The 13,083-nt window shown below is 38.1% G+C and overlaps 1 protein-coding gene across 1 annotated transcript in view; it reads left to right on the forward strand.

Moving 5' to 3' along the window:
• Nucleotides 1–13,083, forward strand: part of DNAI2 (dynein axonemal intermediate chain 2) — a 53,127-nt gene that overhangs the window by 10,769 nt on the left and 29,275 nt on the right. The window contains exons 7-13 of the mRNA XM_039361262.1: nt 428–541; nt 2,085–2,224; nt 2,817–2,939; nt 6,369–6,592; nt 9,900–10,035; nt 11,110–11,256; nt 11,883–12,110. Of these exons, the coding sequence (XP_039217196.1) occupies nt 428–541; nt 2,085–2,224; nt 2,817–2,939; nt 6,369–6,592; nt 9,900–10,035; nt 11,110–11,256; nt 11,883–12,110 (1,112 nt within the window). The remainder of the gene's footprint in view (nt 1–427; nt 542–2,084; nt 2,225–2,816; nt 2,940–6,368; nt 6,593–9,899; nt 10,036–11,109; nt 11,257–11,882; nt 12,111–13,083) is intronic.

The raw sequence follows: 13,083 nt of genomic DNA on the forward strand, positions 1-13,083 counted from the left end.
AACAACTGCAGTGATTCACTTAACACCTGTGGCAAGAAAAGTCATTAAATGGGGCAAATGTCACCCAACAACTGCCTTGCTTAGCAACAGAAATTTTGTGTTCAATTGTAGTCATAAGTCAAGGGCTACCTATATTGTAGAAAGTCATCTAATAAGTTATGCAAACCAGTGTTATCCTTTCTTTTTTGCCTTTTGGAGCACATTCATTTTTCAGATGACTTTTCCCTGGTTTCTAGTGCAAGCAGACTGGGGAGCAGAGGTGACTGCCTATTGCACCTAGGTAGGAAAGACGAAATGTGAGAAGAGGAAGAATAAAATAGACACTTCATCCCTCATTTCATGAGATTTGGAAACTTAAGAGGCAACTATGCCATGCTTGTTTTTTATCTTTCATATACTGTATCAATCTTTTTCTCCCTTTTGTTAGAAGTCCCCAATAAACCAGATACGGTTTTCCAGCCTGCTTCGCCTCTGGTTTGCTTAGAGTACAACCCCAAAGATTCACATATCCTAATTGGAGGATGTTACAATGGTCAGATTGGTAAGGGAAATCGACAATGAATGTAAAAAAGAAAGTAACCTTACTCTTTGTTGATGAATTGCTGAAAACAGGATGAATTGGCCCTATTTGCTGTATCTATTTCAATTCAATTCTTTACTTACTTGTGGCTTTTGACTTAAAGATGCCTCCTATAATGTTTTATTTGCCATGATCAACTGCAGTCATATGTTATAGAGTTATTGTTACCATTAGAAACAGAGAAATGATTCTACTTCATTCTTCATAGATCTCCCCACACAGTCAGTAATAGCCCAACGAGACGGATTTGTGTCCCTTCCAGTTGCCAAAATATAAATTGCAGATAGCAAAAATATTTCAGTGCTGCATCTGCAGAAACCCAGCTTACATACATCAGAGAAGAAAAGAGGATTTCTCTAATGCAAGAATTTTACTAGTAGACCCAATCCTCTTCTTTCCTTCGCATCTTGTAGTACCTTATATTTAACTTGGGGATTTTTTTTCCCCCTCTGCCATTCAAATATAGATATATCCTCCTGCCAGTGGTTAAATGTTACATCAGTTATCAAAACAAGTGTTTGAAAAAACAAATTCTAAGTAAAATATTCATCTTAGTCACAGAAATTCTCTCCCATAATGACAATTGTATTTGTCCCATCTTGACATATGTTTTTTAACTTCATTCTGTGTTTTGACATACTTATTTTGAAATAACCAGATGCAATATACTTTTATTAACTTAATTTTTAAGGGGCAGCTTTAATCCTGCTTTTCTTTACATCCCGCTCTCTTCCTTGCCATCTTTATTAAATGAATACATTTTAACATTGATATTTATTATTTTAATATCTACTGTTTTATCTTGTTTTATTTGGTTGTAAGCCACCTCAAGTCACCTCTTGGTGAAATGGGTGGCATATAAATTTAATAAATAAATAAGTAACAGGATTGAGGATGGGTAGTAGAGAAGAAAGATGAAGATCATTCCTTGAGTCCGCTTGGCTGAGTTCTTCATACCAGCATCCCTGCCACTGATCCATTAGGCCAGGGTAGGCCACCTTGGCTCTTTTATGACTCGTGGACTTCAACTCCCAGAATTCCAGTTGAAGTCCACGAGTCATAAAAGAGCCAAGGTTGCCTACCCCTGCACTAGACCATTTCCACCAAAGCTGTGTAAGAAGGACACTTTCAAGTTTTCTTTCTTTCTTTGAGGAGCCGTGGTGGCACAGTGGTTAGAATGCAGTACTGCAGGCTAACTCACTGCTCACGGCCAGGAGTTAGATTCTGACCAGCTCAAGGTTGACTTATCCTTCCATCCTTCTAAGGTCGGTAAAATAAGGACCCAGATTGTTGGGGGCAATATGCTGATTCTATAAACCACTTAGAGAGGGCTGTAAAAACTATGAAGCAGGATATAAGTCTAAGTGCTATTGCTATTAATCATTTTAGCTGCAATTGTATTACTTTTCAATTTTTCAATTATTTTTATTTCAAAGCAAATGTAATGAATAAATAAAAATGAAACACTAGTAATGTTTCTCATTTATCTTTCACTATCCCTCAGCTTACTGGGACACCCGGAAAGGATCACTACCTGTGGAATTAACTACAGTTGAGCTTAGTCATCGAGATCCTGTGTATAATGCTATCTGGCTGCAGTCAAAAACAGGAACCGATTGCTTCTCAGGCTCCACTGACGGACAGGTTACAATAAAGAAGACTAGACATAGATAATGTGGCTTGTCACAACTACCTATAACATAATTGGTAGCCTTCGCATCAGAAAGTTGGTGCAATAACTGTTCCAGTGCTCAGAGAAATAAGAGCCACTTTGGTTTGCAATTGTTTGACTCTTCGCTCTGTTATTTTAAAAATAGCTTGTGAGCTTATTATCCATTACCTAGTCCTAATTGGTGACAAATGGCATTTCTTAATAATTTGATACCAGCATTTGATGATAATTTGATATTCAGTGTTTGATAAGTTACTTGCAATACCAGTATCTAGGAGAATCTAGCTGATTTGTACATACCAGGAGCAGTAGATAAAGTAGATAAAGCAGTAGATAAAGTTTATATATTCAGCTATGGAACATTAAATGTTCACAATAGACTACAATAATTTCAGCTTCCAATCTAGTTCCAGATGGTAAAATTGAGTAAATCAATGGGTAGATACAGGATAGCAAACAATTCCCATGTAATCACATTGTTGCCACCTCAGTTTAAACTACCCACATAACATGGGCCAATTCAAGAAACCTGATAGCAGTTAACATGCATTTCTCTTTGGCCAGGTTTTGTGGTGGGACATTCGTAAATTGTCTGAGCCCACTGAGATACTTGTTATGGATATCAGTAGAAAAGGCATCCTAGAAAATGCTTTAGGAGCCATTTCATTGGAGTTTGAGCCAACAATGGTAAGTATTTTTTGGATATTCTATATGTTTCCTCTAAATTCTTTCATCAGTTCTTAGGCTTTAGATGCCAGTAGAACATCCGTCATAATTCCTAGGTGGTAGTAAAAGCATAAGTGACTAGAACAGAAAAGACCTAGTTATCATCCTTGAGTGAAACTGCAATAAATGAAAGCTGTATTATTTTTTCCTTTGAAAAAAAAAATTGAATTAAGATGGCATCAAAAGAGAATAACATTATATAAACTGGCAGCAAGTCATGGAAAATCATGATTTCATAATAAGAAATATTGTGTTCATAATAAAGAATATCATGTATACAGTAAAGAATATTGTGTAATCTTGCAAAGCAAGATTAATCAAATGAAGCACTGCAACCTAGTTTGGTTTGTCTTTGGTTTCTAAACCCTCCTCATTCTATTTGCCTTGTTCAGACTGTAATAGTTAAAACTAATAACGTGCATGACAGAACAATGAAGCAATGAGTTGGTATGGATTGCTTAGCATTACAAAGCTAAGGCTTTTAAAGTTATTGAAGGAAGATGAAATGACACTTGTATTTTTAATGTTCTATTAAAATAACTCCGTATTAGAATCCCACAAAACAATATGAAAAAAGTAATTTCACAGTGTTGACACACCATTAAACATAATTTAGCAACAGCAATGTAAATGCTTCTTAACATTTTTTCTGTCTGTTAGTATTGTATATAGTCCAATATACTCTAGCAAATTTAGTATTCGTCCATGGTCAAATGGAGGTACTATAAACTAAAATATATTTTACTTGTTCATTTTAATTATAAGGAAGGGTAGATATGTTATCTTCAGACTTCAAAATATATACTTCTGTGATTAAATATTGTCCATCAAATTCTGACATGAATATAAACCACATGCTTTTATTTACATTGCTCTGATCTTGCTGCTCAACAGATAGAAACACGACAGGGAGTCTTTACAGCAATCTCTCTTTTAGATGTTGACTTTGCAAAGGAAGATTTCAAGTTCATTTAAATAAATCTCCAATTCAGGCCTCACCTCAGCTTTATTTTATTCAGATTCTGCAAGGTTCCCTCTTCTAGCACACTTGACTTCCAGCAAACCTAAGCATGTATATGATCCAGTCTTTACTCAATCCAAACCTCTCGGGCCCTGTCCTGGCCACAAATTCTTTGTTTACAGCATCAGAAAGTAATTAAGGATAGCAATATGTGTACTCATATCTTAAAGTTCAATAGAAAAATATTTTAACTAAAAGTAAATATGAAATATGTTAAGATTTCAAAGGTGTATTAGAATATATCAGCAGTATGATATAGTAGTTGATCATCTGAGATTTTTTGATTATCCATCAATATTTCATTGCTTATATTGGTTTTTTGTATATCATTATTATAAATTTTAATATTTTTTAATCTTGTCCTTTTATTAGTATTGATTTTTATTTTTTTCCTTTTTTTTGACTTTTTAAATTATAATGCCTATTAAGTAAGAAAAAGATAAAAATGCAAGATCTCTGACTTTTTTTTCCTCCTTTAAAAAAATATGATGCTGAGTTTAAAGTTCCTTCAGAGTTTGGATCTGTTCTTAGGTTATTACTAGGTGCAGGTAAGTCCTTGACTTAACAACCACAATTGGGATTGGAAATTCTGTTGCCAAACAAGACAATTGTTAAGGGAGTTGCTCCCAATTTTACAACCTTTTCTTTTGCCACGGTTGTTAAATGAATCACTGCAGTTAATTGAATCATGCGGTCGTTATGCAAACCTGGCTTCTCCCATTGTCTTTGCTTGTCGGAAGCTGGCTGGGAAGATCCCATGAACCCAGGACACTGCAACCATTATAAATCCATGCCAGTTGCCAAACATCCTAATTTTTATCACGTACTGTGGGGATCCTGCCACAGTCGTAAGTGCGAGGACCAGTTGTAAGTCATTTGTTTCAGTGCTGCTGTAACTTTGTAAACCAATGCTTGTAGGTCGAGGGCTACCTTTATAAGAGAGGGAAATGCCTTTTGGAGATGAAACTCATGGCAGCAAAAGTGTTTGGATAATATGGAGAACAATTAACATCTCAATTTAAAAACATGCGGTTAGATGTACAATTTATTTTAATGGCATGGTTATAAATATTTTGCAGTATATCTTGTCAGCCACTGTGTCAAGTTGCTGGGCTTTATTGGGAGAGTTGACAAGCACCTTGACCCAAGGAGTGGACATTATTAGTGGATAACTGCCCTCCTCTTTGAAAAAAAAATTGCATAGATGTATGTATTATAATCAAAAACTCAGCTCCTATTGCAGAGGGCCTTCTGTTCAAACATGCCTGCATACAATCACTTTATCTAACTTCCCTTTTTGAAGTCTACAGATGAAGCTCGACAACTGCATAGTCAGTACCCATGGAATTATTTATCCTGCAAATCCAACAGGCCACATGTTGCTCATGTTGACAAACGCACTTTTTCAACACTGTGTTAAATCTTATTCCAAAGAGACTGCTACTTGAGGTGTGGGAAGGGAAACCAGTTACACCTTACCAGGGAGCTAATTGCTGTGGCCTTATCGCTATAGCCAGTAGGCACAGATCTTGACAAACACCTTTTTTCTTTTTGTTACATGGCGAAGCAAGTCCCTAATCAAGGTGACTGTAGCTTTCTGAGAAACAGTAGGGTGCCTAAATTGATAAGGAGATCTCTCTCCATCACACTTGTGGTCTTATTCTCTCTCTCTTTCTCTGTGCCAAATGCACATACACAAATACATACAAGCACAAACGCATGAGCACACATACAAACACACGTGCACACGCCAGATCTTACATCAGAGCTTTGAAAGAAAGCAAGTTCACACAAAGTTCATAAAAGAAGCAGATTTATTTTCCCCTGCATTGAAAAAAAATATTAGCACACACACACACACACACACACACAAAATCCATGCTTTGCTGCAGAATTAGAAGCTGCCTGTCTAGGGTAGCAGACCTAATTTCTCCAATCGTTTTTGCTTTTAAGGTATGAACTTTATTTGATATTCTTCTTTGAAAGGTATACTTGTATTTTCAATATCACAGAGCTTGTCTTTCATATTAAATGGTTATTGCTGTGCCCTGTTGTGGAAGTATCAAAATATTATGGCCAATGCAGGTGAGAACATAACATAAATGCATAATTATGTGTACATCCTGTTTGTACATCAGGTGATGACCAGCTAAAATAAAATCATAGGTCATTTTGAATATTGTGAGTGCCATGTCTAGACTTTGTTAATAAATTCTGAAAATAATACTACCCCTGTCTTTCCTCTCCATATGCATCATATGCAAGCAGACTAGATGGGTAGATTGTTCCTTTTTAGGAAGTTTTATTTGTCCAGCAAATAGAAGTTCCCAACATGTAAGTAATTATAACTTTTCATTGGCCTTCCACAGCCAACCAAATTCATGGTGGGAACAGAGCAAGGGATTGTAATTTCTTGTAACCGCAAGGCAAAGACACCTGCTGAAAAAATTGTCTGCACATTCAGTGGCCACCACGGCCCCATCTATTCTCTGTCAAGAAACCCTTTCTACCCCAAGAACTTTTTGACTGTTGGGGATTGGACAGCACGCATTTGGTCAGAAGAGAGCAAAGAATCATGCATCATGTGGACTAAGTAGGTAACTCCGCAAAGCCATTATTTTTACTTTAATTTATTTATATTTCATATTTCTTAACCGCCCATCTTCCTAGGAGAAGAGCTCTGGGTGGTGTTATAGTTTAATCAGTAAAATTATATATTAAAATCAGAATAATTTAGGATTTTTTTAAATGATAAAACATTTAAATAATTTTAAAAAATGAAGAATTCCTCGATGGGAGATTAGCAGTTGTTCATACAGGTGCACGGGGAGGAGGTGTTCTCATGAGGCCAACCAGCCCTATGGTTGTGTGGGTCCCTGTGTCCCCCACACAAGGCTACACAGCCGAGTATTGACCTCTTTGCAGAAGGCCAAGAAATTGGGGGCTTTCCTCAACTTTGCGGACAAGATATTCCACAATGCAGGGATAGCAGCAGAAAAGGCCCTCTTCCTAGACCCTACCAATAATATTGATAACATAAAGTAAAAGGCAGGTGAAATAGTTGTTTCACATACTTTCTATCAAAATATCAACAAGGTCTTAACATTATTACATAGGTTGTGTGGATCACAGCCCACCTGATAAAATGGCCTGGAATTCATTCTCAAAAACATATGTAATGATACATTTTTAAACACAAAGGTGTTATTAGCATCTTTATATGTGAATGTGTTTCATATAAAATATAATGTGATATTAAATGAAAAGTAAAGTGGAGAACTGCTTGCACCAAAGAGCAAAATGAAATAGTTCTTACATTTTATTTATTTTTCTAATGTTTAGAGCTCACGTCCAAGTGATTCTGGGCATCATACAACAAATAATTATCAGCAACAAATATTAAAAGTATTTAAAAACTATATAAAAATAAAAAAACTATTAAAAAACAGGAATAACAAATGGAGCATGTCAAAAGTAATGCAGCCACCTCACTAGTTCCCCATCCCTTGGGGTTTCCAGGCCTGCTGGTATAACCTTGCCTTACATACATTCATATTTAAAGGGAAGAAGGCATATTCTGGAGGCATTACATGGAGGTTCAAAGCAAAGTATCCACCTTAATCCAGGTAGCAAATGAAGAAACCATTTAAAAATAAAATAGCCAATTTTGAGTTGCAAGGATAAGAAACGGAACAGTGAGACAGGCAATTAAACTTAGATGGATTCTATCTGCCAAGTTAGATTTAAATAAAGAAAAGCTTTTTTAGGTAAAAAAAAAAATCACAAGCATGTGTTACAATAACAAACTGAAATTTGCAAAAATAACACATTAATTGGAGTGAGAAAAGAGCTGGTAAAGAAGAGATAATTTCTATGTCTCACATTCCCTAATTTCTTTCTATTTCTGATACATTCTGCTTTTTCATTACTCTCACCCCTCATCCCATATTACAGTAACTAAAATGAAGAAGGTCCTGTGTTAGCAGATGGTAGGTTGAGAGAAAAAAAAATCACTTTTTTTTTCTTCACTGTCCCAAAACAGCTTCTCTTTTGTCTGGGCAGTAGTCATATAATCCTAATTTTTTTATCAGACTACATTCTGGCCTCAGAGCCATCAGAATTCTCCAACTTTGTATCTTCTTCCTATGGGTTCATTGTCTCATAGCTTGACTGAAGCCTAATCCCTATGGCAACCATCTTTCAATCTTTCTCCTCTGTTTAAAAACCAGAAGTCCAGGCTGAGAAAAAAAAAGGCCTTCCTTCCAAACCAAAGCTAGCCATTAGGCCCGTGGTGGCGAACCTATGGCATGAGTGCTAGAGATGGCACTCGGAGCCCTCTAGGTGGGCACGCACGCAAGCATGCATGCTGTCGCCCCAGCCCCCGTCTCCCTGCAGCCCCCTCCACACCAGCAGCCCTCCTGGAGGAGAGTCATCCCCGGGTGCAGCCTGCGCGGTGCAACGCAGCCAAGCACATGACAGCTGGGCAGCAGATGATGCTGTGGGGTGCGGCAGAGGACATGGCTAACATGGCACTGCAGGGCCACCTGGGTGATCTGCAGTGGGCCGTGGATGGCCCTGAGGATGGGCGGGGTGAGGGCGGAGCAGGGCAGGTGCGGGTGGGTGAAGCGGGGGCAGGCCAGTTTTTGGGCACTCGGTCTCTAAAAGGTTCGCCATTACTTTATTAGGCTGATTTCTTGAATTGAAATTTGGGTTACAAACATTGAGGTGCTTTGGATGAAGAACGTTTACAACTATTCCATCAGAAATGTTTTTTTTTTAAACTGAAAACACATGGAAGGCTATTGTTTTATATAAATTTCAACACTTCCAATTAGGAAGAACTATGGTAGTGGTAATGGTTTGTCCTTTCTTTTATCCAAACATCTCCCCCACCCCACCCCTAACACTTGATATCACAGAATTTTTTATTTCATTGTTATTTAGCATGTTCTGCCTCATTCTTTTTCTCCTTTTTCTCATATCCACACCCAGAGATGATGCACTTATGCACATATGGTTGGTTAGATGAAAGGATGAATGGATGGAAGAGCAGATGCTCTCCTGGGAGAGCAGGTGACCCCCAATCCTGCATGCATTTTATAGACAAGTTAAAAACATCTTGTTTAAATGTGGTTTTTTTTGGCTGATAGTTGACTTTTGTTACAAATTTTACCCTTTTAGTTTTTACATTGTATGTTTTATCTTGCTATTACTTAGCCAGGGTCTCTTAGGATTAAGGAGAGGTATAAATATTGGAAATAAAGAAATGTCTGTAAAAGTATTTGGTACAGGTGGTCCTTGACTTATGACCACAGCTGAGGCCAAATTTTCTGTTGCTGAGTGAGAAATTTGTTAAGTGAATTTTGCCCCATTTTACGACCTTCCTTTGCCACAGTTCTTAAAGTGAATCACCGCAGTTGTTCAGTTAGTAACCCAGTTGTTAAGTGAATCTGGTTTCCCCAATGACTTTGCTAGTCAGAAGGTCGCAAAAGGTGATCACACAACCCCTGGGACACTGCAACCATCTTGAGTACATTGCCAAGCATCTCAGTTTTGATCACGTGACCATGGGGATGCTACAATGATCGTTAAGTGTGAAAAACGGTCATGAGTCACTTTTTTCAGTGCCGTTGTAACTTTAAACAGTGACTAAATGAACTCTTGTAAGTCAAGGATGACCTGCATATGCAAATATTTCAAGCTCAGACCTCAACACTTACAAGTGGGATTCATGTACTTTGTACAAAAGGACTTACAAATTGCAGTTATCTTAAATGAATCCTTTGTAATAGAAGGGAACAAACATTTATTTATTTGGAGTATTTCCAGGCTGTCTTTTAAAATAGGATCGTCACAAGGAGACGAGCACAGAAAAAAAATTAATAATATGTTTTTGGCAGATACCATATGGCTTATCTGACAGATGGCTGTTGGAGCACAACTCGACCAGCTGTCTTCTTCACTACTAAGATGGATGGGACCCTTGATGTTTGGGACTTCCTTTTCAAACAAAATGATCCTACACTCCACCTGAAGGTAATTTAAGGAAATGGAAAACCATGCATGCTTTGCCCCATGAGTTTCTGTATCCCAATCTTTTTGTTGTAATATCTCCTCTCTTCTCTCTCAAGTTGCACTGATTACAAGATTTCTCTGATTTGATGTATCAACTTATACCACTGAGGTGCCTTTGCTGGCTCTCTAGGGATTCATACCCACTAAAATTGTTTTGGTGCTGCTGTACTGGCATGTCAACCACCCAACTTTTCCCACTTTCTTGTTGAGGGGAAATTTTGCACAAATGAGGCAAATGTATATGTCCCAGGATAATGTTGCAGGATCCAATCTTGATCAGTCACTAGGACCTGAGGTGTAGTGTTCCAAAGTTTCAGACTCATGCTGAGGCCCATCCTCAGGGAACTTCTCTCTGAAAATGGGCTCCAGTACAAGTCTGAAAGCTCAGAAGACTAAACCTCCAGTCCAAGTGACCGACCAAGATTGGACCCTGGAAATTATGCAGCCCAGTATGCATCATCATAGCTGAAACTAGCCCCAATCCATATTTTAATAAGGGTCTGGATGTTTAAAGTTTTTGTGTAAGACTGTTTGTGAAGAAGAATAATCACTGCTGAAATAGAAATGCCAATTTATAAATCTGTGTGTGTGGGGGGTTCTTCCTTATTTTTATTTATTTTATTTATTAAGTGTATATGCCACTCATCTTACTATCGAGAGTCAATACAAAAAGAAGGATATGAGGAGGGACAATTGAATTAGAATAAGATCCAAGGTCTTCAAAACAGGTTGCGATTGCATTCTAGTACTCAGTGCACAAAAGTCTTAAGGTTAATGGAAAGTCAAATTCTAGCTGAATGTCAAGTCAGTTACCTAAAAGGGGGTGAATTATCCCTTGCTGGCTATCTCCAAACACAGACTGGATCACTTTAATTAGGATTCCTTCACTGAGTAGGAAGTTGGTATCAATGATCTCAATGGCTCCTTCTATAAAGATTATATATATTTTATGGTAGTCTACATGTTGTCTTAAAGATGCGAAAGAGTTGACATGGATATATTTGTTTGCCTCCTGAATGGGTCTTCCCCCACCAGGTTTGCGATGAGCCTCTCTTCAGTCTGCGTTTGCAGGATAACGGGCGTTTTATTGGCTGTGGTTCCAAGCTGGGCACAGTAACACTTCTGGAATTTTCTTCTGGCCTCTGTACTTTGCAACGGAATGAGAAGAACCTGGCCTCAGCAGTGAGTATCTCCTGCCTCTCACCAATGGGCAAAGTGCCAGACAAGCAAACTGCCTCCGAGAATTGAGATGAGGTTGTTTTTTCTCTGGGTTGAATTCTAGTTTTCCATCTTTGTTCTCTATATCCTTTTTAAATATATATATAGTCTCTAGCCAATCTGAATTGAATCTCAAAAAGAAAAAAAGCTAACAAGAGTCAAACCTGATTAATATTTGGAAGAGAAACAAACATTTCCATCTTGCTCCTAAGGGAAAAAAAAAAAGGCTGTGTGGCCATCAGGTATCAAGTTCAACCCAAGGAAACCTTTACTTTCCCTGATATAAACCGACCAAGGAAGTCTGTTAATACTGTCCTTCAAAAGAGCTAAGCCACTGTATACAAGCAATAGTGTTTCATCAAATTATTGCTTCATGAGATAGTAAGTGAGCAGAAGACCCCTTTCATCAGTAGAGTGCTGCTGCTGGTGGAATACAAACATTCAATAATATATTATTGGGACAGGCCATTTTCGCACTATCTAGCTGTTGTTGGTACCTTGTAGAATATAAGTGTGATGCTACCGTAATAGCTATGGGCAGCGCTTAATTGAATGCCTTTCACTCGTTAACACTTAATGTGCACCTTTAGATGTTTGAGCGGGAGACGAAGCGAGAGAAGATTCTGGAGGCACGCCACCGTGAAATGCGTCTCAAGGAGAAAACCAAGCTGGAAGGCAAGGATGAAGAGGCCAAAGAAGAGGTTGAGGAAGAAAAGCCTCAGGAAGTTCTGGAACGAGTGTGTAAAGAGTTCTTTGATGTAATTGAAGGAGAAGTGCGGCGCCGGGAGCGAGCTCGAGCCAAATTAAAAGTGGAACAGGTAACTGTGAGACCAGTAACAGGAAGCTCAGTGGGGATGTGGGGAAAGGAGGCCTTCCTGAGTGGCAGATGTAAGGGGTACAAAACAAAACGCCAAGAAAGGATGGAGAGTCTTAAAAAGGTTTGGTAGGCGGTACTTATAATGTAATTATTCCCATCTCAGAATGAAGATGGGAAAGACAGTTTCCCAATACTCTAGATTACTGTATGATACAGGAACATTTTTGCAAAACAAGAGATAGAACTCTAAAGTAAACAGTCATATTATGATGACTATTTTGTTATTTTCTTGAGGAAAAATGAGAATTTGTATACAGGTAGTCCTCATTGTGATCGGTTGCCTAGTAACCGTTTGACCCAAAAATAAGGTACTTATAATCCACTATTATGTCATTGCATTTTTGGCACCCAGCAACTAGCCCATATTTATAGCTATTTGCAGTATCCCACAATCATGTGACCACGGTTTACTATGGGTTTTGGGGGGGGGTTGCCAAAAAACAGCATGTATTTCCAATTTCTGACAAAAAAAACCCTCACCAGTTTTTACTGGTCTCATCTATTGGAACCATGACACACTCATTGCAGACAATGGGTTTGCTTAATGACTGTGGCATTTGCTTAATGATTGCAGATTTCACATAACGACCATGGTAATTTACTTAATGGGTCAAATTGGGTCAATCACATGATGACCTGCTAACCAGCACAACTTATGACCCTAATTCCAGGCTCAATTATTGTTCTAAGTCAGGGGTAGGCAACCTTGGCCCTTTTATGATTCGTGGACTTCAACTCCCAGAATTCCTGAGCCATAAAAGAGCCAAGGTTGCCTATCCCTGTTCTAAGTCAAGGACTATCTTGTTAGATTGTGTTAGAGCATGCCCTCTGCATCAGAAGAATAACTTAACTGTGTAAGATTGCAGAGTGTTGTTGTTTTCTAGAGGATCAATTCATTCCTGTTAAAGATTCAT

Source organism: Crotalus tigris, unplaced genomic scaffold (genome assembly GCF_016545835.1).
Source record: "Crotalus tigris isolate CLP2741 ecotype Arizona unplaced genomic scaffold, ASM1654583v1 scf7180000019227.483876, whole genome shotgun sequence".
Taxonomy (NCBI): domain Eukaryota; kingdom Metazoa; phylum Chordata; class Lepidosauria; order Squamata; family Viperidae; genus Crotalus; species Crotalus tigris.